The 20,930-nt window shown below is 59.2% G+C and overlaps 2 protein-coding genes across 3 annotated transcripts in view; one reads left to right on the forward strand and one right to left on the reverse strand.

The window, feature by feature from the left end:
- The window catches only part of RBFOX3 (RNA binding fox-1 homolog 3), a 183,145-nt gene that overhangs the window by 3,349 nt on the left and 158,866 nt on the right, over positions 1-20,930 (forward strand). The window lies entirely within an intron of this gene.
- Positions 3,119-20,930, reverse strand: part of ENPP7 (ectonucleotide pyrophosphatase/phosphodiesterase 7) — a 62,520-nt gene continuing 44,708 nt past the window's right edge. Inside the window, exons 3-8 of the mRNA XM_063352473.1 lie at positions 8,977-9,232; positions 6,965-7,110; positions 5,438-6,058; positions 4,594-4,807; positions 3,755-3,860; positions 3,119-3,184 (exon numbers count right to left, since the gene is read on the reverse strand). Coding sequence (XP_063208543.1) covers positions 3,772-3,860; positions 4,594-4,807; positions 5,438-6,058; positions 6,965-7,110; positions 8,977-9,232 — 1,326 coding nt within the window. The 3' untranslated portion in view covers positions 3,119-3,184; positions 3,755-3,771. The remainder of the gene's footprint in view (positions 3,185-3,754; positions 3,861-4,593; positions 4,808-5,437; positions 6,059-6,964; positions 7,111-8,976; positions 9,233-20,930) is intronic.

Consider the following 20,930-nt stretch of genomic DNA (forward strand, 5'->3'; position numbering starts at 1 on the left):
GAGCCCAGCCGCGCATCGGACAGTGCCTGCGTCCACCAGCACCAACCAGTGCCCGGGTTGCCGGCGAGGCCGGGCAGGGCTTTTTGTCCGGGGGTGTGTGTGTGTGTGTGCGTGTTTGGTGGAAATGCCACATGGTGAAGGTGTACCAGGTGAGACGGGAAGGGCTGGGAAAGACTCAGAGAAGGACGGGCCAAATTTGACGGTGTCTCTCTCCTAGATGCCAGGGTTTGCCTGGGCAGCGGCTGGGCTGGCAGGGGGGTCAGCAGCCGGGTCAGGCTGTGGCAGCTCTGCGTGTCTGTGGGGTTAAACCTCCTCACACCCACGGGGGGAGGATCCACCTCACCCACCCGGCCTGGGACTCCCAGGCATCCCTCATCCCGGACTGTGCTGTCCGAGGGGAGGGAAGGGCCGGAGGATGTAAGCAAGTGCATGACGGGCATCTCCAGGGCATCGCTCGGAGCAGCCCCGCGTGTTCTGGTGCAGCCCGAGCTGCGGTGGGTGCCGAGCGCTGGGGAGCACCCCGGGCTCAGCAGCTGCCAGAGGGGGGTCCCAGGGTCGTGTCACCGAGAGCTTCAGCTCTGTGCTGTCACCGGGCACGGGCAGCGCCGCAGAGGGGGCTCCTCCCCGGGGGCAGCCGCCGAGGCCTCTCGCACCGAGACCCGCCAGCGGTTCCTGGCCCCGGGGCGGCTGCCGGAGCTGGGCGAGCGGCCGGTAACTCCGGGCGCCGCGAGTTTAACAGATAAGGAGATGGTCCCGGCCGGGGGTTTATTATGAACCGCGCCCCCCCCCACCCACCCCCCCAACCCGCCGATGCCGGGCTCTGCCGGGGGGACGCCGGGCGCTGAGCGCGGCTCGGGAGCCACCGCCCGCCGGTTGCCGGTACTGCACCGGGACAGCGGGTCACCGGGACCCCGGGCGAGCGGGACCGCGGGTCACCGGGACAGCCGCCCGCCCGCCCGTCCCGGGGGCAAATGAAGCTGTAGTCCGAGGTGTGTGTGCGGGCACCCAGGGGAGCAGCGGCGGGGCCGGGGCGAGGGGAGAGGGGAAGGGGGGCACAGGGAGAGGGTCTGGGAGGCGATGGAGAAGCAGGGTTTGGGTCTCGGGATCCCCGCGGTTCCTGTGGTGCTCAGAGACACAAGGATCAGAGGATGCTCTGTGCTGGAAATGCAGTTGGACTAAAGAAGTACCATGTTCGATGCTTTCTTTTTTCTTTCCCCCTGCTCCGAGTGAAAAGAGCTGTTCCAGGATATGTGTAATGGCAAACTGTGATTGGAGGGGCAGTGGAAACCTTCCTAGCAGGGATATGGCAGGGTTCAGCATTCAGCCAGAATGGTCCCTACCCCACAGGAGACTTTTCTGACAGAGCCCTGTCTCACTGGAACACTGCCTGCTGAATCAGGAGATAAATTTCTGTTCACAGCTGAGGCAAAAATCAGCTGTTAGGTCAGGATTCACGTCAGGAGGTTGGTCACTATAAACTCCGTGTTGCCTGCGTGGGTCTGGGAACCAGGCTGAGACCAGCCCTACGAGCGTCCTGCTCTGTACCTGCTGCAGCCGACGGCTGGCACCCTGGCGATGCCCGGCACGGGGCGTGCGGAGCCCAGCAGCATTGGGTTCTGAGCTCTGCAGGCTCTGACTGCCGGGATCTCGGCGACGCCAGCTTCACAACCGAGCGGGCTGCCTCTGTCCATAGACCTGGCACGGTTGTGCTGACCTGTGTGGAAAGTCCCAAGGTCTCCAGCAGGATCACTGGGAAAGTTGCTATGCACTATTATTATTATTATTTTAAATAATATTTGCAGCGCTGGCCCGTGCAGCTCCCCTTTCGGAGCCTCCCCCTTGTTTGCTGCCGGGTGGTTTGCGCTGCGTGCTGCCGGCCTGACCCCCACCCCCAGCACGGTTTCAAGCCAAACATTTTCTTCCTGTTTTTCCGAGTGGAGCGTGCGTCTCCTGTTTCATCTCGTTGGGTGATGCGGGGAAGGCAGCGCGAGCAAGTCTCTATGGCAACAGATGTTTATCGAGCCCCTGAGAGGAGGCACAGGGTTGGGGAGAGGCACTTCAGCGTCTGGGATGGGGTAGGGGGCAGCTGCCACCCTGACACCCCGCTGGAAGGGCAGGGACCGGGGCTGCAGGACGGGGGTTGTCCTGCTCCCTGTCCCCTCAGCCCCAACCCGGCTGAGGGATCCCGGGCTGTTTCCTGCAAAGAGAAGTTTGGCTCCATCTGAAGGCGTTTCACATCCAAGGGTGCACCCGGGGCAGAGGAGGGGGTACGGGACGGGTGGCACAACCTGGCCCTGGGCTTGGGATCTGCGGGGCTGGGTGTTCGCTTTGAGCTGGGGGGTCCTAGCTGTGTCACGGTCACCTCCTCAGTCTCTCCAGAATGCATCAAGGATTAATGCCCCCTCCCAGAGCCCCCAGGAGCGGATTCAGGGTTGTAGATGGGCTGAGCCCCGTCAGTGCTGCTATGGAGTAGCGCAGCCGGGGCCCATCCTGCTGCAGGTTTTGAGCTCAGGGGGCGTGTAAGTGGTATTTCCCATTTTTGCGACAGCCATAAGGGACAGAAAATTACGGTGAGACAAGTAAAATGGTGCTCAGGGCACCCAGGGCCCTCGGGGCAGGGGCTGGAAACACTGATTGACTTTGGGATCCCTCCGAGGCTCCCAAAGGCCGGGTGGCCTTTGCCGGAGCAGAGCTGGCTCTCCCAGCACCGCTGCTGCAGCCAGCCCGGCCCTGTGGCCAGCAGAAACCAGCTGGGCCTGGCTGGCTCCTCGGTGCGTCAAGGCTGTCCCCTCTGTGCCAGAGCCCAGCACCACGTACAGGAGGCTCCCGACGCACTCACAACTTCGATATGCTTTTAATTGCTTTAGATGCTCAACAGGTATTAACTCCAAACCGAGCTGGAGTTGCTCTGCCTCCAGCAGGCGGGGAAGTTGGGGTAACCTTGTCAAGGTCAGCCCGTATGTCGGTGCCAGCTCCCGCAGCGGTGCATCCCCGTGTGCACCCCACAGCTTGGGAGAGGTGTCTCCCCCGGGACTCAGCCATTCTGGAGGAACCTGGATCGGTAATTTGAGGAGGTTTTGGGAACTCTGTGCAATTCTCTGAGACCGGGACTGGTTGTCTTCATGAGACATGTCCTTCCTCATCTCTCCGCACATTTCTGGTAGAGCTGCCTGGAACTCGGAGGCTGCCAAGACAGGAGAGCACAGCGCTGCTGTTACTTATTTCACGTATACGCAGCTTGTGGGTATCGGCTGGGGGTACGCAGTGCTGGAAGTGACAGGGAATTAGATTGAGAATTACTTGTCCTGATGGGTCTCCGGGCACATGTGCACAGTGAAGGCAAGCAACAAACTTACGCTCTCGTTTCTCTTGCAGCCACACACAGCGCCACAAGCAATGAAGTGTTCGCCCGCCCCGTGATGCTCACGCAACCGCCCGGCGCAGCCCCAGCCACACACGGAGGCCAGGGAGCGGAGGGAGGGTTGAGCAGTGGCAGGCGGGAGGCAGGAGAGACATCCAGCCCTTCTTTGTAGCCCAGCAAGTGCCTCGGGTAGTGTCAATGCTGAGCCGGGCAGTAAAAACCCAGAGTCCCTCTGCTTGGGGTCCAAAGGGTCTACTGTGCCCTGCGGGGAGCAACGCGCAGCGGCGGCTTCTGACGGACAAAGCCTGGAGAGGCCAAGGACAAGGAGGGCACGGTCCCACCTGGACAAGAGCACTGCACGGGGGTTTTCGGCATGTCCTGAGCGCCAGTTACCTCTGGTGGGGGGGGGTTTAGAGTATTCCTCCCCAGAACCCCAGAACGAGAGCGATTCCCAGCATCGCCGGCAGCTTCTTGGCAGGAGGCCGAGGAGCGCTGGAGCCTGCGGTGAGGACGAGCTCAGCGTCAGGTTGGTGCCGGCTCCTGCCCAGGTGAGCAGCAGCCCCGTTCCAACCCCCCGCCCCGGCTGCGACAAGGGGGACCTTGTGCGGGGGATTTGGCACCCCCCCCGGCCACCCACTCTACCGTCCCCCGGGGTGACGCGTTGGTGGCCTCGGCGCGCTGTGCCCCTCCTGCCGCCAGCCTTGCGCCGGTGTCGGGGACATTTCCACACTCTGAAGGGAACCCTTCCCGCTGCGGGGGGGCTGCGGGGGAGCGCAGCGGGCACCTGTCTGCGGCCATGGGGCCGTCCCCCGTCCCCGCCGGTGCCCCGCAACCGCCGGGCGGTGGCGGGAGCGGCGGCGGCGGCCGCCAGGTGTCGCTGTTCCCGCGGGAATCCCGCCGCCGCGCGCTCCCGGTGCCCGCGGACCCGAAATGGGAGAAACAGGGATTTGGTGGATGGACCAGCGACAAGACGAGGGTTTTAAACGGGAAGAGGGGAGATTGAGATGAGATCTCTGGAAGAAATTCTTTGCTGTGAGGGTGGTGAGCCCCTGGCCCAGGCTGCCCAGAGAAGCTGTGGCTGCCCCATCCCTGGAGGGGTTCAAGGCCAGGCTGGACGGGGCTTGGAGCGACCTGGGCTGGTGGGAGGTGTCCCTGCCCAGGGCAGGGGGGTGGGACTGGATGGTCTTTAAGGTCCCTTCCCACCCAAACCGCTCTGTGATTCTGTGACTCACGCAGCATGGGCTTCATGATCTCCAGGGAGCCGTCGTGGGGCTCGGGGACGATGCCCAGCAGCTCGCAGAGGAGAGCGTAGACATTGACGCTTTCGAAGGGCTCGACCACCAGCCCCTGCTTGAAGGCCGGTCCCACGGCGCGGAAGATGGTTTTCATGTTCATGGCCTCGTTGTCGAAACCGTGTTCCCCTTTATTGAACTGGACCTTGTATCTCTGACAGGGCGAGAGAGGACGTGAGTGCCCAAACCCTTCAGCCCCCCCAGCACGGCCCCCGGAGGCAGCAGGCACCGAAGCAGCAGCGCTGCTGGCTGCCTCCACCTCTCCTGCGTGTGGCTCTCGCGTACCACGTTCTGCAGCCACAGGGTTTAACAGTCTGTTTGGTTTCTTTGATTTTTTTTTTTTTTTTTTTTTGGTTAAGTTTATCTAATAATGTTAAGCCTTGCAGAAGCTGGAGGGTGCTGCCTAGACACCGCTCCCAAGCAATTGTGTCTTGTGAGTTCCCTCCCTAAATGTCAGCGTATCCGAATTTCATCCTTCTGAGGAGCTTCACAAAGGGAAGCTGCCTGCTGGCCTCGGCTTTGGGCTTCCCTGAATGCCGGGCTAGGAGAGGATCCTGCGGCTGATATTCTCTGTTAGTGCGAGTCCTGCTCCGAGACCTCTGGGCCTTTTTACGAACAGCAGAGAAGGTCTTTACACAAGGAGCTGGAATTTCCATCTGTTTGTAGGGAGGCCAATCAACAGGAAGGCGCAAAGCTGGGGATGTACTGGGGTGCCATGAGAAGGACAGGAGGAGAGAGGCAGGTCCCCAAAAGACAGTAAGATTTGTCTGCGCATACACCTTACCCCATGGATCACATATCCTGGGTCACCGTACAGCAGGAGCGGGGTGATCCGGGGATGGTTGGCGTAGTGGAATCTCCTCGGAAAGTCCTCTTTCTTGTACACGTGTAATTTTGGGTGGGCATTTTTCAGGACTGAATACACATGCTCTAATTTTCCTTCTTTTGGCAGCAGTAGTCCATTTGGTCCGTAATCCAGGAGTTCGAACTGGATGTCTTTGAACGTGAAGTTTTTTATTGCCCCGATGTGAATCTCATCGGTCTTTATGACAGTCTCCATGCCGTGGTCAGACGTGATGATGAGGTTGAGCTTGGATTCCAGGCCACTTTCCTGGATGCGCTGCCTCAAGTAACCGACCGTTCTGTCCACCTGCTTGATCATGTTTTTCCTCTGCGTGGATTCGGGGCCGTACTTGTGTCCGGCCGAGTCGGGCTCACCGAAGTAGAGGGCGATGAAGTCGAGGTTGTTCTGCGTGAACCATTCCATGGCGGTGTCAATGTTCTTTCTCCAGATGGTTTCGTTGCTGTAGTTGAACAGGGGGGGCTCCACCAACTTCATATTCACTTCTTCCCCTTGATACTTTGCTTTTCCGCCGGGGAAGTGGATAGAGCCTGTCTTTAAACCCTGTTAGTGGAGACATTGCATAAACTCACCTGAACTCGCTCTGCAGCATCTCTCCATCTGTCAGTGCAACCACCTATTAATGTGGTTAGTTCATTCAGCCCCCTGATGTCTACCTCTGCCTCTAATGAGGTTTTCTTGCTCATTGTCAATTAAAAGTGATTAATTGGAAGCTCTGCCCTTCCCAGAACTCCTGCACGTTGGTTTTCTCACTGTGTTAGTAACAATAGTTATAACTTTGGAAACAGTGACCCGTTTGTACCTTGCATGGACCCTCCGGCTCTTGGCCGCCGAGACACTGAGGCGTGTTTTACTCCAATCACATCAGCACTCACCCTGAAGCCAATGGGGCCAATTTGGCAGGTAAATACAGGCAAAGGCACGTGTCTTGGGCCAGGTCTCAGGTCCCGTCTCAAAGCCAGCTCCACAAGCCTGCTGGGGTCTAGGAAAGCCTTGCTGCAGCCCCCAGGGAAGAGGGGACCAGCCCCTGACGCTGCCACCCAAAAGGTCCTGGGTGAGGCCGCGGAAATGAGGTTTGTGCCTTGGAGCGTACGGAGCCCCAGGGCTCGTGGTGCTCCCTAAGGACCCGGGCGAGGTTTCTTTAAACAGGAAAAGGATAACCTGTCCTATTAATGTCTTAATGAAGCTGAAACGCATCTATTATTTTTTGCTATTTTTAGTAGAACGATCATAATTATTCCTGCCGGTGTCTGGGGATTTCGTTTTGTGTTTTTGTTTTTTTTTTTTTTTTTTTTTTTTTTTTTCTGGTCTAATTAGCCTGTCGTTTGCAGCGCGGCTGTTAGCTCATGGCCACTAGAGATCGTGGCTTGCCCGTAGCTTTTACCACACGGCTGCGGGCAGGAGCCGCCGGTGCGGGGTCGGTGGGAGCGAGGAGGCGGGCGCACTCGCCTGTCTCTGGGCGGTGATCCAGATGGGCAGGCTGCCATTGTCCCACCAGCTGTCCACGCCTTGCGTGAGGTAGTAGGGCAGCTTCTCCTTCGTGCTGGTGTTGAACCACATGTTGTGAATCACCCCGTGGTTCTCCAGGTATCTCCCTGTGAGGAGAGACGGAGGCGGCGGGGGTGAGCCAGGCCGCGGCTTGGGGGGTGTCTCGCCCCTGCTGCCGGGCAATGGAGCTTCTGCCTCTTTCACCCGTCCCACCTCTCCCTTCGTCTCTGCTTTGCCTCCTCCCCCTCCCCGCCGCGTACAGAGTGGGGTTCCCAGGGGGGAAGTGAGGTGCTGGGGGGATGCCTGCTCCTCACCGCCCCCCCTGGAGCTGGGGCGCCCTCGCCCCCGCAGGGGCCGGTGCCGCCCGCGGTTCCTCCTGCCCTTCTCAGCGCAGCCGCGGGCCGCCGTTCTCCTGCGTTTGACTGACCGCTCTGCTGCTTGGCTTTCTCCGTTCTTCACAGCCCCCGAGGTCGGCACGCAGCAGAAAGTCCCATCAGAAACGCGAGACCTGCGCTTTGTACTATTACATTTCACGCTATTTTTATTATTCTGGTCCTGAAGACTGCACGGTTACCTCTGCGCGACATCCCCATCCTCCCTTGTATTGACAATGCCTCCCTGCCTTTGCTCATCAGCAGATTTCATTAGCGTGTTCCACTCTTTTTATGCCAAGGTTATTAATTAAAATCTTAAATAAGATTGGCTCCAAAATCGATTCTTCAGGAATTCCCCTGTTGCCCTCCCTCTGGTTTGACAATCTCCTCTCAGCGTCACCTGCTCTCCTCCTCCCCGTAGCCCCTTCCTTCCCCACATTACGGATTTTGTACTGATCTTCATCTTCTCCATCTTAACTAACGATTTCCCGTGTGGCACTGTATCAAGTACATTACTGAAGTCCAGAAAGATGAAATTTAGTGCATCTCCCTTGTCTAAAAAAATCATTTATCTTATCAAAGGAGGCTATCGGGTTGGTCTGGTGCTATTTCCCTTTGATAAATACAGGTTGAGTTCTACCCCTCTCTGCAGCTATCGCCTTGTCTCTCGCTGAGTGGGGAATCTAGCTTAGGAGGATATTGTGTGGAATCTTATTTTGTCTTTGCGCCTTTGTAATTACATCTGTGTGTTTGCAATGTTGTAGTTGTGTTCTCCTCGTATCTGTACACAGGTTAGAGGCTATCGATATTTGGCACCTATATGAAGTGAATAAGGCAGGTATGCTAATAAAGCAAAGGGAGGACACTGTAGTGAGACACTAATTTGTGCCAGAGCTTATCACCAGTAAATAAAGCAAATGAAGCTTTAGGCTGCATGAACTGTACTTTAATCTTTGTTTTCTGGCCACGGGAGATAGGGATGTATATGTAAACTTTAACTACAGGCTATCCTGTAACAAAAGAGGAGGAAATGTCTCAAGACACAGACAAAAAAGGTGCCTGGAGGCCGCCAGAGCGCACAGGGCTGGATGAGCAGAAGTGCCATGTGGAAATCAGGAAATCAGGCGACCAAGGGAGACTGTAAATCCAGTCACAAGCGACCGGCTGGAACAACCCAGCTCGAGCCGCTGGTCGCGCGCGTTAGGAATAGCTGTATACGAAAGAGTTGATCTGATCTGTTATTAAAGCGGCACTTGGGGACGAGCCCCGTTGGGCTGGCCTCTGCCTAATTCCTCCCGTGGTCGAGGGGCGGCTGCGTAATTCCTGCGACGCCGGGTGCTATTTACCTTTGATAAATGCAGGCTCAGTTCTATCACTTCGTGCAACTCCTGCCTTGTCTCTCGCTCTATTTCCGAAGCACGGCTATTGGGAAGCTTTGCCTGCCGCTGCGGCTGGGCGGCAGCGTGACTTAGTTTCCTTCACTGATGCATAAGCGCATAAGCACATCAGCGATGTGCATAAATTCATCAAATCTAAGGCATGAGCCTTACATCTGCCCTTCCCCAGCCTGCACCCGGTGCTGCTCCGGCGGGGACTCACCCGTCAGCAGCGTGAAGTGGCAGGGGCTGGTGATGGTGATAAAGGCAGGAGTCATGTACTGCGCCTTCACCCCCTCGGCAGCCATGGCGTCGAGGTTGGGGGTGTCCACGTCCTGGTCATAGTTCCACCGAAAGCCATCGAAGGACACCAGGAGGACTTTGCTGCCTTCGGATACCTGCTGCACGGGGATACAGCTCGCTAAAGAGAGGGCAGCAAATGCGAACGCCAGTGAAGCGAACATCTTCACGCTCCTGAGCTGGAGTAGCCCAGACACCCAGAGAGCTCCCATTAATACATGCGGGGTGGGACTAAGTACAGCTTTTATCTAATCTTGCAATTGCTCATCAGGTGCGTGGCTTCGGCCAGCGCTTCCTATCAGAGTGAGCCTCTCCGTTTTTTTGTCTAGTTAAAATAGATTAGCTTGGATTTCCTTCTGGGTCAAACACCAAACCTGCCCCCTCCACCAGCGGCGCTATTTTAGCCCTCAGGAATGGGAAGAGCAGCTCGTGTGGCAGGAGGCTGCCTTCTGCAGGCAGCCCAAGTGACACCTGCCCCCCCGGCACACCGTACCCTGACCTGCCCCCCCCGCACCCCGTGCCCCAGCCGCCGTCCTCCCCCCAGCGCCGGCTCCCTGCAGCCCCTTGCCGTGCCCTTTCCACCCTCCCGGCCTTTGGGGCCCTGCTCTTTGGTCAGTTGTCCAGCTTCAAAAGGCAACTCGCCCCCTCCTGTGGCCACTCGTCCACCTCGAGAGGTGCTCAGAGGCTCAGAGAGGACCCTGGAGTCCTGGAGTGTGGCTTTGTGGAGGTTCATGCTGGGGGAGGAGGCTCTCCCCGGCCCCTGGCTGTGCCAGCAGCCCCTAGAGATGCTGCGGGGGCTGAGCCTGGCTCTGAAGCCCTTGAGTCCCACCAGCTCCTGCTGCTCGGGCTCTGCTGCTCACCACGGCTGACCCTCACCCGTTTGTGCACCGCTGAGCTTCGCCATGTCAGCATCCCATTTTATCAATATCTGCTGGTTTTATGACTTCTCTTGGGTTTAATCATTGCTGACAACTCATTTCTCAGCAAAACTGAGTTTAGGGATTTTGTAGACTTATGTAACAGACGTTGCCTTAGTTCCCCAGGGTCTGAACTCTCAACCTTTGTGTCTTTGCTGATCTCCCTCTGCTTGGGTTCCAGATTTATTCCTTGGTGCTTTGCTTCCTAACTGCCCAGCCACCCCCTCCCTCGCTGAGCAGAGCCCTCTCCACTGGTTTCCCGAGCCCCGTCTGGGATCATTCCTTGGCATTTCACCCCCAGGGGTGAGCTGGGCAGATGAGTCTCACCCATGCCATGGTTTGTCTTTCCTGGCCCATGACAGTCTCTCTGTAGACCTGAGCATCCCCGAGTATTCCCATCTGGACCAATTCCTCAGGATGCATCGACGTCTCAATCGCCTCTTCCCCTGTGCTCGTGTTTCTCCGGTGTGACGTGGGATAATCGTGCAAAGACACTGCAAGAAGTTGGAGGGATCCCACCAGGGACCTCATGGCCGACACCAGCCAGGGGCGCAGCCTTGGGCGCTTCGTTTGCAGATGCTGGAAACGAGCCCGAGCCGCGGTGGGATGGAGCCTGCTCTGAGCCCCAATCCACCCCCTCCTCCTGCTAAGGGAGGGCATGGCGGCGGGGGGGTGTGTGGTCTGCCGTCAGCCCCAGGGGAAATCCCTTTGCTGGGAGCCAGGGTTGCGGGGCTCTGTGGGGCTGTGCTGGGCTGTGTGGGGCTGTGCTGGACTCTGTGGGGCAGAGCTGTGTGGGGCTGTGCTGGGCTGTCCTGGGCTCTGCGGAGCTGTGCTGGGCTCTGTGGAGCTGTGCTGTGCTGAGCTGTGCTGGGCTGGGCTGCACTGGGCTCTGTGGGGCCGTGCTGTGCTGTGCTGGGCTCTGCAGGGCTTTACTGGGCTGTGCTGGGCTCTGTGGGCTCTGTGGGGCTGTGCTGGGCTGTACAGGGCTGCACTGGGCTCTGTGGGGCCGTGCAGGGCTGTGCTGGGCTCTGCTGGGCTGCGCTGGGCTGTGTGTGTCTGTATGGAGCTGTGCTGGGCTGTGCTGGGCTGTGCTGGGCTCTGTGGGGCTGTGCAGGGCTGCGCTGGGCTGTGTGAGGCTGTATGGAGCCGTGCTGGGCTGTGCTGGGCTGTGTGTGTCTGTATGGAGCCGTGCTGGGCTGTGCAGGGCTGCGCTGGGCTGTGTGAGGCTGTATGGAGCCAGGCTGGGCTGTGCTGGGCTGTGCTGGGCTGTGCTGGGCTGTGTGAGGCTGTATGGAGCTGTGCTGGGCTGTGCTGGGCTGTGCTGGGCTGTGTGTGTCTGTATGGAGCTGTGCTGGGCTGTGCTGGGCTGTGCTGGGCTGTGTGTGTCTGTATGGAGCCGTGCTGGGCTGTGCTGGGCTGTGTGTGTCTGTATGGAGCTGTGCTGGGCTGTGCTGGGCTGTGCTGGGCTGTGTGAGGCTGTATGGAGCTGTGCTGGGCTGTGCTGGGCTGTGTGTGTCTGTATGGAGCCGTGCTGGGCTGTGCTGGGCTGTGCTGGGCTGTGCTGGGCTGTGTGAGGCTGTATGGAGCTGTGCTGGGCTGTGCTGGGCTGTGTGTGGCTGTACGGAGCTGTGCTGGGCTGTGCTGGGCTGTGCTGGGCTGTGTGAGGCTGTACGGAGCTGTGCTGGGCTGTGCTGGGCTGTGTGAGGCTGTACGGAGCTGTGCTGGGCTGTGCTGGGCTGTGTGAGGCTGTATGGAGCCGGGCTGGGCTGTGCTGGGCTGTGCTGGGCTGTGCTGGGTGCCGTGAAGCCAGAAGCCGCTGGTGTGACCGGTGCGTCTGTGCACGCTGGGTTTGGCCAGGCTGGCGCGGAGCGGTTGTTCTGCTGGGGTCCCGTCTGTCCGTTCCTGCAGCTGCCGTGTGTCCGGAGAGCGGAGAGCACTGGGAGAGGAGCTGCTGGCCGGTCCACCCAGTTCACTCAAGGAACTATCTTGTTATCAACATTTGCTGCCCTGCGCCTGACACTGTCCTTTCAGGAAGGAGAGAGGCTCCTGGCAGGCAGGGAGGGTTTAAAGGGCTCATGTAATAAAGATGTTATCGCCTACCAAGTTCAGGGAAATTCCTAAATATTCAGCATGTTGTTCCGAGGTGGGTCAATAAGTCCCTATCCCATTGCTAACAGCGCAGGGGAGGGCCCCGATAAGTTATCGTGCTCATCGGCTCCACTGGGAGGGAAGAGGCTAGAGAGAAGGAAGCACTGCTCTAATCTCAGAGGAATACTTAATAACAGGAGTGTTTCAAGGCACATCTTGATATTCAGTATCTGAGGAGCATGAGGCACAGATAAAGAACACCACCTTTGGCCACGCTGCCTGGGGACACCGTCGATCTCAGTTAAAAAGGCTGATGCAGTTGATCTTGCACCAACAGCACCCCGGACGCTCGTCCCACCCGCAGGTGGGTCTGAGGGGCCGGGGCTGCTGCGGGGCCGCCGTGGCCCTGCTCCTCCTGACCATGGGCCCCTTGCTGACGGCACTGATCCTGCACCTTTGGAAGCAATCGTGAGAACGTGCAACGGGCTATGCTCTGACAGTGCCAGTCCCAACACCTAACTGGGGAAGATGGTCCCTGCAAAGGTGTGGTGGGGCTGAGACTGTCTTTCCCACGCTTGTGTACCAACTAACTCAGCGGAGACAGAGGAAGGGACCAGAAAATACAAACCATGAGCACAGAGGAGTCACCTGCCAGTGGAACTGCCCTCTTTGTCTGAAACGTGCTGCCGGGGGCCCAGCCCGTTCCCAGCCTTTGGAAAAAGCGCCGTGTGCCGAGCCCCAGCTTGGGCGAAACCGCGGCTTCCCTGCGGCGTGCGACCCCGGGCGGGGGGCTGTGCTAGGGGGAGCAGGTTTGGCCGGGCAGGCAGAGGCCGGGCGGTTTTCCTTCTTTAATTATAAACAGAAAATCCAAATTGCAAATTTCTAAAGGGTTCCACAAATTTCAGGCGGGAATGCCACGCCTTGCCCCACGCGAGGGGTCACTCAGCTCCATGGGGCACATGTCCGCAGGGATCCGTTACTGGCGTGGCCCGAGCTGCTCGCCGGGGATGGTTTGAGGAGCGGGCGACGGCTGGGCAGGGCTCCACAGCTGAGACTGGCCGCCCCTGGGGAGGGGGCTCGGGGGAGGCTTTATAAAAGCTCCACCTGAGAGCCCTTTCGGTGCTGCCTGGTCCCAAGCACAGAGGGAGGAAGCGCTGGGAGGTGGAAGGATGGCAGAGACCCAGGGCTGAGCTACCTCAGGTGAGGCGGGCTGTGTGCGGGCTCTGTGGGTGGGCAGGGGGGAGCGGCTGCTCCCCCCCCCCCCCCGGGGAAAGGTCGAGCCCCAGCTTTCCCTGTGCCCTGGGAGAGCCCCTTCCCAGGCGCTTGGCGGGGTGTTGGGGGGCAGGATCTTGGTGCGCTTGGGCATAGCGTAGAGGGTGAGTTGATGGGGAACAAGAAGGTGTTTTCCTTTTGCTCATCTCGCTGCCCTGCTCCGGGGTCGCCCTGCGCTGTAGATCAGCTGCGCTGCCCCAGTGGCTAAGGCGGTGCACGTGCAGCCCTTGGAAAGAGGGTGAAGGAATGAAAAAGGGAAGAGAGAAGGTGGCCAGGAGAGCGAGGAGAGAATTGAACAAAGCAGCTGGAGATGCCCTGGTTTGCTCCGTACACCAAGCCTGCCTCCTTTATCAGTTCGGGGCGGCTCCGATGCGGGGTAAAAGCCTGCAGCGCTCCTCAGCTCCCAGCACGCCGCTGCCTGAGTGCCAAAGGCCAGATAAGCTCGTTGGCATCGCTGAAATATCTGGTGCCAGGACTTGTGGTTAAAATAATAATGCTGCCCCGGGGGGGCAGTGCCGGCAGCAGCTGAGCAGGTCTGGAGGGGCTGCCGGGGGGCGCACCTGCAGCTACTGAGTGTTGGGTGGAGCTGTGGGGCCTGGGGCAGCTGCTGGGCACTGGGTGCACCTGGGACAGCCCTTGTTCTGCTCCCTGGGGGCTGGTCTCCTGGGGCGCATTAAGAAGAGCGTGGCCAGCAGGTGGAGGGAGGTCATCCTCCCCCTCTGCTCTGCCCTGGGGGGGCCACAGCTGGAGCACTGGGTCCAGTTCTGGCCTCCCCAGGTCAAGAAGGACAGGGGACTGCTGGAGAGAGCCCAGCAGAGGCTATGAAGGTGATCAAGGGACTGGAGCATCTCTCTGCTGAGGAAGGGCTGAGAGACCTGGGTCTCTTCAGCTTGGAGAAGGCACAAGAGCGAGGGGATCTCATCAGTGCTTGTTGATATCTAAAGGGAAGGTGCCCAGAGGATGGGGTCGGACTCTTCTCAGCGGTGCCCGGTGACAGGACAAGGGGCAACGGGCACAAACTGGAACATGGAAAATTCTGTCTGAACATGAGGGAAAAACGTCTTTGCTGTGAGGGTGCCTGAGCCCTGGCACAGGCTGCCCGGAGAGGTGGTGGAGTCTCCGTCTCTGGAGACATTCCAAACCCGCCTGGACGCGTTCCTGTGCCACCTGCTCTGGGTGACCCTGCTCTGGCCGGGGGTTGGACGCGGTGATCTCCAGAGGTCCCTTCTGATTCCGAACCAGTCTGATTCTGCAAGAAGAGGGAAGGAGGCTGGAAAAGGAGCGTTGACTGCCGCAGGGCTCCTCCGGCAGGGCCTGGGTGCCCGTACGGGTGTTTGGGTCTTACCGCTGTCAAACTGCTCCCTGGGTGCTCCGGAGAGCTGGGAGGCTGTGGTCTGCGGTGGCACCACCAGGGTGGCCTCCGAGCTGGTCCCATTTACCAGGGGACTGCGGGGGGGCCCCAGAGCCCACCACTCCCCGATCCCGGGCAGGGCCCGGCTTCAGCCGCAGATCCGGGGGGGCTGTTGCCGGGACCCCCGGGGAGGGACCCCCCCCCGCAGCGGCGCCGGGCCCGACCGCCAGGTGGCGCTGTTCAGCCGCCGGCGGGGCGCGGGGGGGGGGACCCGGGGGTCCGGGCCGGGCGGGGTCCGCGGAGCGGGGGGGTCCCCGGGAGGCTGCGGGGCAGCAGCGGCGGGTCCTGCGGTAGCCCGAAAGAGGTGTGTGTGTGGGGGGGAATGGCCGGGTGGCACCCCCCCACACACACACACCTCGGGAGCGCCTGCGGGCAGTGGGAGAGGAGGTGGGGACCCTCCCCGTAAATGTCCCCCACCCCGTCTGGGTGTCGCCCGGTTTTCCGTTACCAGCCGGGATGGGCGATGTGCCACCACCTGCCCCTCTGTGAGACGCTGCTCGGAGCGGCGCTGGGCCCGGAGGAGCGTGTGGGAGGGAGACGTGAGGAGGGGGATGAGCTGGTCAGACCTACCCACGGTCAGCGCTCCAGTCTGGTGACAGGTGGGTCACTCTGGGACCCCCCAGCCCATGCCTGGCTCACAGGGCAGCCGTCCCCATTGGGCTGCAGGGTCTGGGAAGCGGGAGGGTGACAGGAATGGGTCTTGCACAGCCCAAGGTGACAGGACCCAGTGATGTGTAGGGATGGAGCACGTGTCCTGTGCTCCAGGAGGGCCAGGAGCAGCCTCCTGGGGTCAGGGATATGATTTTGGCCCTGGTGGGAGAAGGGAGCCCACACTGTGGGAGGGACCTCAGGGGACAGCCGTTGTTCCCCTTTCCTTCACAGACGCATATAGAAACTCTGCCTTAAGCACAACCCCGGGCTCTAATGCTCTTGGGACATCGCTGGCTGAGTGCCTGCTCCCTGGAGGCTCCCTTGCACGGAGATCAGTGCTTTCCCTCTGCTGGCTTGGCTTGGATCAGGCTCTGGCCATCAGGTTTCAGCAGGAGTGGGAAGGGGAGCAGCAGTGGTCAGGGCTGAGGACGACAGCCTCGGAGGAGGTGAGAAGGGAGCAGGGAGCTGGAGTTCAGTGCTGGGGTCGGGTCGGCTGGAGGAGCTGGGTGTTTGCTGGAGCCCGGGGCAGGGTCTCGGTGCCAGGGCTGAGTCAGCTGCCGCGCTGTCAGCGAGACCCGGAGGTTGTGCCCACTCGCTGCTGGGGGCTGTCTGCCTTCCCGAGCGCTAAATGTGCTCATGGGTTGAAAATCAAGACTCTCTCTTGAGGAAGCCCCGTGTGCGGTGACTCAGCCGAGCGCCGGCACCACCCGGACGGGCTCTGAGCGCCCTGGGTCAAGGGGGGCACCGGGGCATCACTCAAGGTTGGGGCCTGGGCAAGCCCTGACACAGCAGCAGCTCTGCTTACCTGGGCTGGTGCAACACCTTCTTGGGAGGGTGACCTCCTTGCCACCTAGTTTGCACTTCTTCCATGTGGTGGCCCTGGGGGGGCAATCCAGCACAGCCCTCAAGGTGAGGAGAGGGGAAAGGGACAAGAGCAGTGAGGAAAACTGCCCTGCAGCCAGCCCTTCTCCGAGGACGCAGCTGTCAGCCAGGCTGCAAGCAAGGCTTTGCATATCTCCTCTGCTCTGGGTGATGTCCCCAGAATGCCCATAGCTCCCCCCGTGCCCTCCTGGGCTGGGTCCCACAGCAAGGACCAACACCTGGAGTTCAGTGCAGCCTTTGGTCCGCAGGAGAAAAGCCCATGGCTAAAACCCTGGCTCTTGCTCTCTATGGCCAAGCGATGTCCCTGGATGATGATGGGCTCGGGTCCTTCTCTTCCCTGCCAGCACTGATCCCGTTCCCTCTCACACCCTTGTTGCTGTTGCTGAATACTCGTGTCTGGTCCAGGGTCCGTTGTGCTTCTCGGGGCTCAGCACCAGGCTTTGCAGTGGGCCGTGGCCCTCTTTCTGCTCCCTGTTGGGGGTCCGAGCCCCAGGAGTGGAGCAGGGTCAGCCCTGGCTGGTGGTTGCAGCCTGGCTCTGGTCTCCACCGGGACCCTTCCTCTGCTGCTCAGTTAAACCCGGTATCGACCGCTCCATCTGAGCCTGGGGCTCTTTCTCAGCTTTCTTAGCTAATGGCTGTGTCTGCCTCCCATTGATCCTCAGCTGCAGAGCTCATTGATTAAGTACATTTCTTATTATACTTAATGGTATTTTACTCCTTTCTGTGCTTACCTTGTGCCAGATGCTCACCCTGTGCTTCTTCCTGCCAGGGGGAGAATTCCTCTGGTCAGATAAACGTCCCTGCTCTCCTCCCCTGGGTCACCACCCCTGCCCTTTCCTTCTGCTTTGCCTGCCTGCCTCTTCCTCCTGGGCCAGGGCAATCCCTCTGCCTTCTGTCTTCCCCTTCTTTGCCCCTTGGTCGCTGCTCCCGTGCCCTCCTTGCAGGTCTGATTTTCTCCCAAGCAAAGTGACGAGGCAGCCACAGTTCCCAATGCTTCAAGAGGGCCGTGAGCCCTTGGGAGAACCCATCCTCTACCTCTGTACGGCTCCTGCTGCATCTCAGTAATGCCTCCGCCGGGCTGCCAGGGACCTTGCACTAAACTCCTTTCCAGCCTGGTGGTGCCTCCCTCCCTCTTGCTCCCATCAGCGTCCCCTCAGCCCGCCAGAGTCCACCGCGCGTGGGGCTGCCCTCCCGAGTGCTCATGGCCTTTCTGGAGTATCGTGGCTGTCTGGGGGGCAGCTCTCACAAGGACTGCTCTGGATGCGTCTTGCAGACTGCACAGAGCCTCTGGAGAGCAGGAGGGCTCCTGCCTGCTGCAGCCTTGGCCAGGGGGATGCAGGTTTCTCTCGCGATGACTCCCTGGGGCTGATGCCAAGCGAAAGGGAGGAGATGGGTCAGCACGTCAGCTGGCGTCACCCACCTGGGGCACGACCATCTCCATGTAAGGTTCACTCTAAGTTTTCTGCAGCACAAGGGTTGTCAATCCTGCAGCTGGAATAGCCCTGCCCCTGCCAGCAGCCACCGGCCAGGGCACCGCGTCCTGCTTCGCTTCCCCCCACAAACACGTTCACACTCGGCACGCACTGTGTGTTTCCTCGCTCTGTGCCTCACCTCCTTTCAACTCTCTTGCATGCATCATTCAAAAGCCATAACATTATTGGGCATAAAATATTTACTTAACTGAGCTTTTTGCAAATATTCCTCTCCATTATTTTTCCTCCTTTTGGGAGCAGACACTGCTTCTCCTGTGCTCTCAAATGGCTTCTCTTAAATAATACAACAAGAACATATGAACACCCAGTAGCCTTTTTCTTTCTCTTGAAATACCCATAAATATAACGGTGTCACCGATCCATTTCAGCCACACCAGGCCCACGGCTCAGGAACACCCCGTAGCAGAGGCCCGGGCTGCGTAATCACCCTGCTGCTGGAAGCGGGACAGACAGGGAAGGTGCTTGGGGAGGGAGCGTAAATACATGAGAAGATCTGACAGGATGCAGAGTATTAATATCAATTAAGAAATATTCCTTTCAGAAGGGATGTCTGAAGCTTAGCAGAGGGAGTGCAGGACAGAGCGCTCCCAGTCTGGTCCCAGCTAGAATGAGAATTCCCTATGGCAGCCAAATGGCTTGTCCCCGGGAGGCCAGCCTGAGGCCTGGGGATGCTGAGGGACGCTTCCCACTGCCGGCAGCAGGACGGGCAGCCCTCAACAGCTCTGAAGGAACAGGAGAAAGTACTTCAGGATTTGAGAATGCCGGAAAGGGAGGCTGTTTTTCTCAGAAGTAGGTGTGTGTGTGGGGTGGTGAGCGTGTTCTCCCCATGTGTGAAGGCATCTGGCTGCACATCCACAGCTTTCCCTGCCGTGGGCTGGTGCTTGGGTGGTGGGTGGCTCTTCCCACAGATGACCTATGTCAGGGGTCTGGCTGTGGGACATACTGTGCCCTGTCTGGGGCTCCAGCTCTCTGGTGTGGGGTGTGCCGTATTGGCGTGGAGTGTGCTGTATCTGATGTGGAGCTCCTTGGGTGTGGGGGGGTTGGCTCCCTGGGTATGGGGCCTGCTGGGCTTTGCTGCGGGGGTCTGGCTCCTGGACGTGCTGTGGCCGTGTCCGGACCCGGGGCGGGGGGGGTGTCTGGCTCCCCCCCGTGGGGTGTCCGTGCCCAGAGGGGGGGTTTGGCCGTGGGGTGTCCGTGGCCAGGGGCTGGCCGTGCCCGGGGTGGGAGGGGGCTCTGGCTCCGGGCCGGGGGGAGGCGCGCCCGTGGGGCTGGGCGGCGGGCGGGCGCTGTCCGTGGTGCTGACGGCGGCGCCCGGGGCCGCTGCGCGCTCCTGCTGCGCGCTCCCGCCGTTACACCCTATCGATTCGCTCGGTTCTATCAATATGTGCCCAGAGGCGTGATCCTCCCTTAACCCCCCCCGGAGGAAAGCAGTTCGCGGGGGCAGGCGGAAGGGCCTCCCCCAGCCCACGGCCCCGTCCCTGCCGGAAAGGCTTGGCTGATCTCTGCAGTTCTGGCCAAATGTTCATGGGGTGCTTGGGCTTTTGCTTCTCTCTGGGAAGGCGTCAAGTCATCTCAGAGGGAGGAAAAACTGCAAATGGCAGGAAAAAGTCGCACAGAGAACACCGCTGCAGTAAGGAAAAAAAAAAATCAAAGAACCTTGATCCCATATATGTGTGCCATCATTGTTCTCATGTGATCTGAGCCTCCGGGACCTCACTGCCTGTAAGGAAACAAGTAGTTAAATCAAATGCGTTGGGAGGAGGACATGGGGGTGTACCTGAAGTCCTGTCCCCCACCCAGGAGAGCTGTGCTAGGGAGCTGCGAATTGAATAGCCTATCTGCCTGCACCAATCTCATTTGCCGGCCGCTATCAGTGATAGTTGGGATAGTTTAAAGCTGATGGGGCAGGTTTGTGGGAGAATCTCACAGTGTGAGTCACTGGGTGGCAAAAAGGCAGGTGAATGTTGCTGAGTCCAAGTAATACAGATGAGAACACATCCTTAACTACAAAACCACAAAGCTGGCCTTTAGTATTTCCTACTCAAGAAAAGAGACCTCACAGTCACTGTGGGTAGTTGTATGAAAATGTCATCTCAGTGCCCGGTGTCAGTCAAATAAGGAAAATTGCTTGTTAGTAGTCATTAGGAACGAGACTGAAAACAAAACAGGCAGCAGCATTATGCCAAGATATAATACGCGGTGTCGCAGTGCAAATGCTGTGTGCGGTTTTGGTTGCCCAATCACAAAAAGGAGGTAGTTGAAGTAGAAGGGTAAAGAAAAGGATGACAAGGCTGATCAAAGGCACAGAACAGCTTCTGTGTGAGGAGAGACTAATAAATTAGGGCTCTTGGTTAGAAGAGAGACAATAGAGGTGATATAGGGTAGAGTTCTATAAATTCAGGAGTAATATAAAGGTGAGCAATAGGAAATGGATATTCACTGTTTTTTATAAATAGTTGGCATAAAATGAAACAATTGGGCAACAGGTTTAAAACGTAAATGAAGAAAAGGATTTTCTTGTTTTCATGCAGTGCTTAATTACGCTGTGGAACTCGGCACCGTGGGGTGGTTCGGGGACCCACGGCCCCTGGTTCAGAGGGCAATTAGACGACTCCGTGGAAGGTGGGTGCATTAGCAGCTGTTGAGTGCGGTGGTGCGGATGCAAGGCCTGGCTCAAGGAGGGCTCTGCTGTTGACGGGCAGGGAGGGCGATGAGAGGAAGCTGCCTGGCTCATGGCTGCTGCTCCTGGGGTGACCTGCAGCCTCCCCCTCCTCTCCCAGGGTGGAAGGTTGGACACGGGTGCTGGGTACGGCCCCGTGGGCAGCGGGGAGGAGCTGGGGAGCAGAGATGGAGCCTGCAGCGGCTCTGAGCTGCGGTGTGTAGCTGGATCCGGGACGTGGGCAGCTCAGCACACGCAGCCATGGCTGCTCTGTCGTCCCCTCTCCTGCAGTGACCTGCTGTGACTGTCCCTGGCCTTGCCCGGAGCTCAACTGGCCAAGGTGTCAGCGAGCCCTGGCCTGGGACATGCCTTTGTGTCACTGAGGACCATTTAAGTGTTTCCCTGTTACAGCTAAACGAACAGACCTTTCCCTGTAATGCCGGCAAATCCCTGTTCCTGAGGAGCCGTTAATTGATTTCCCTTTCCATCGCGCGTCCCCTGCCC

This window comes from Chroicocephalus ridibundus, chromosome 14, assembly GCF_963924245.1.
Source record: "Chroicocephalus ridibundus chromosome 14, bChrRid1.1, whole genome shotgun sequence".
Lineage (NCBI taxonomy): Eukaryota > Metazoa > Chordata > Aves > Charadriiformes > Laridae > Chroicocephalus > Chroicocephalus ridibundus.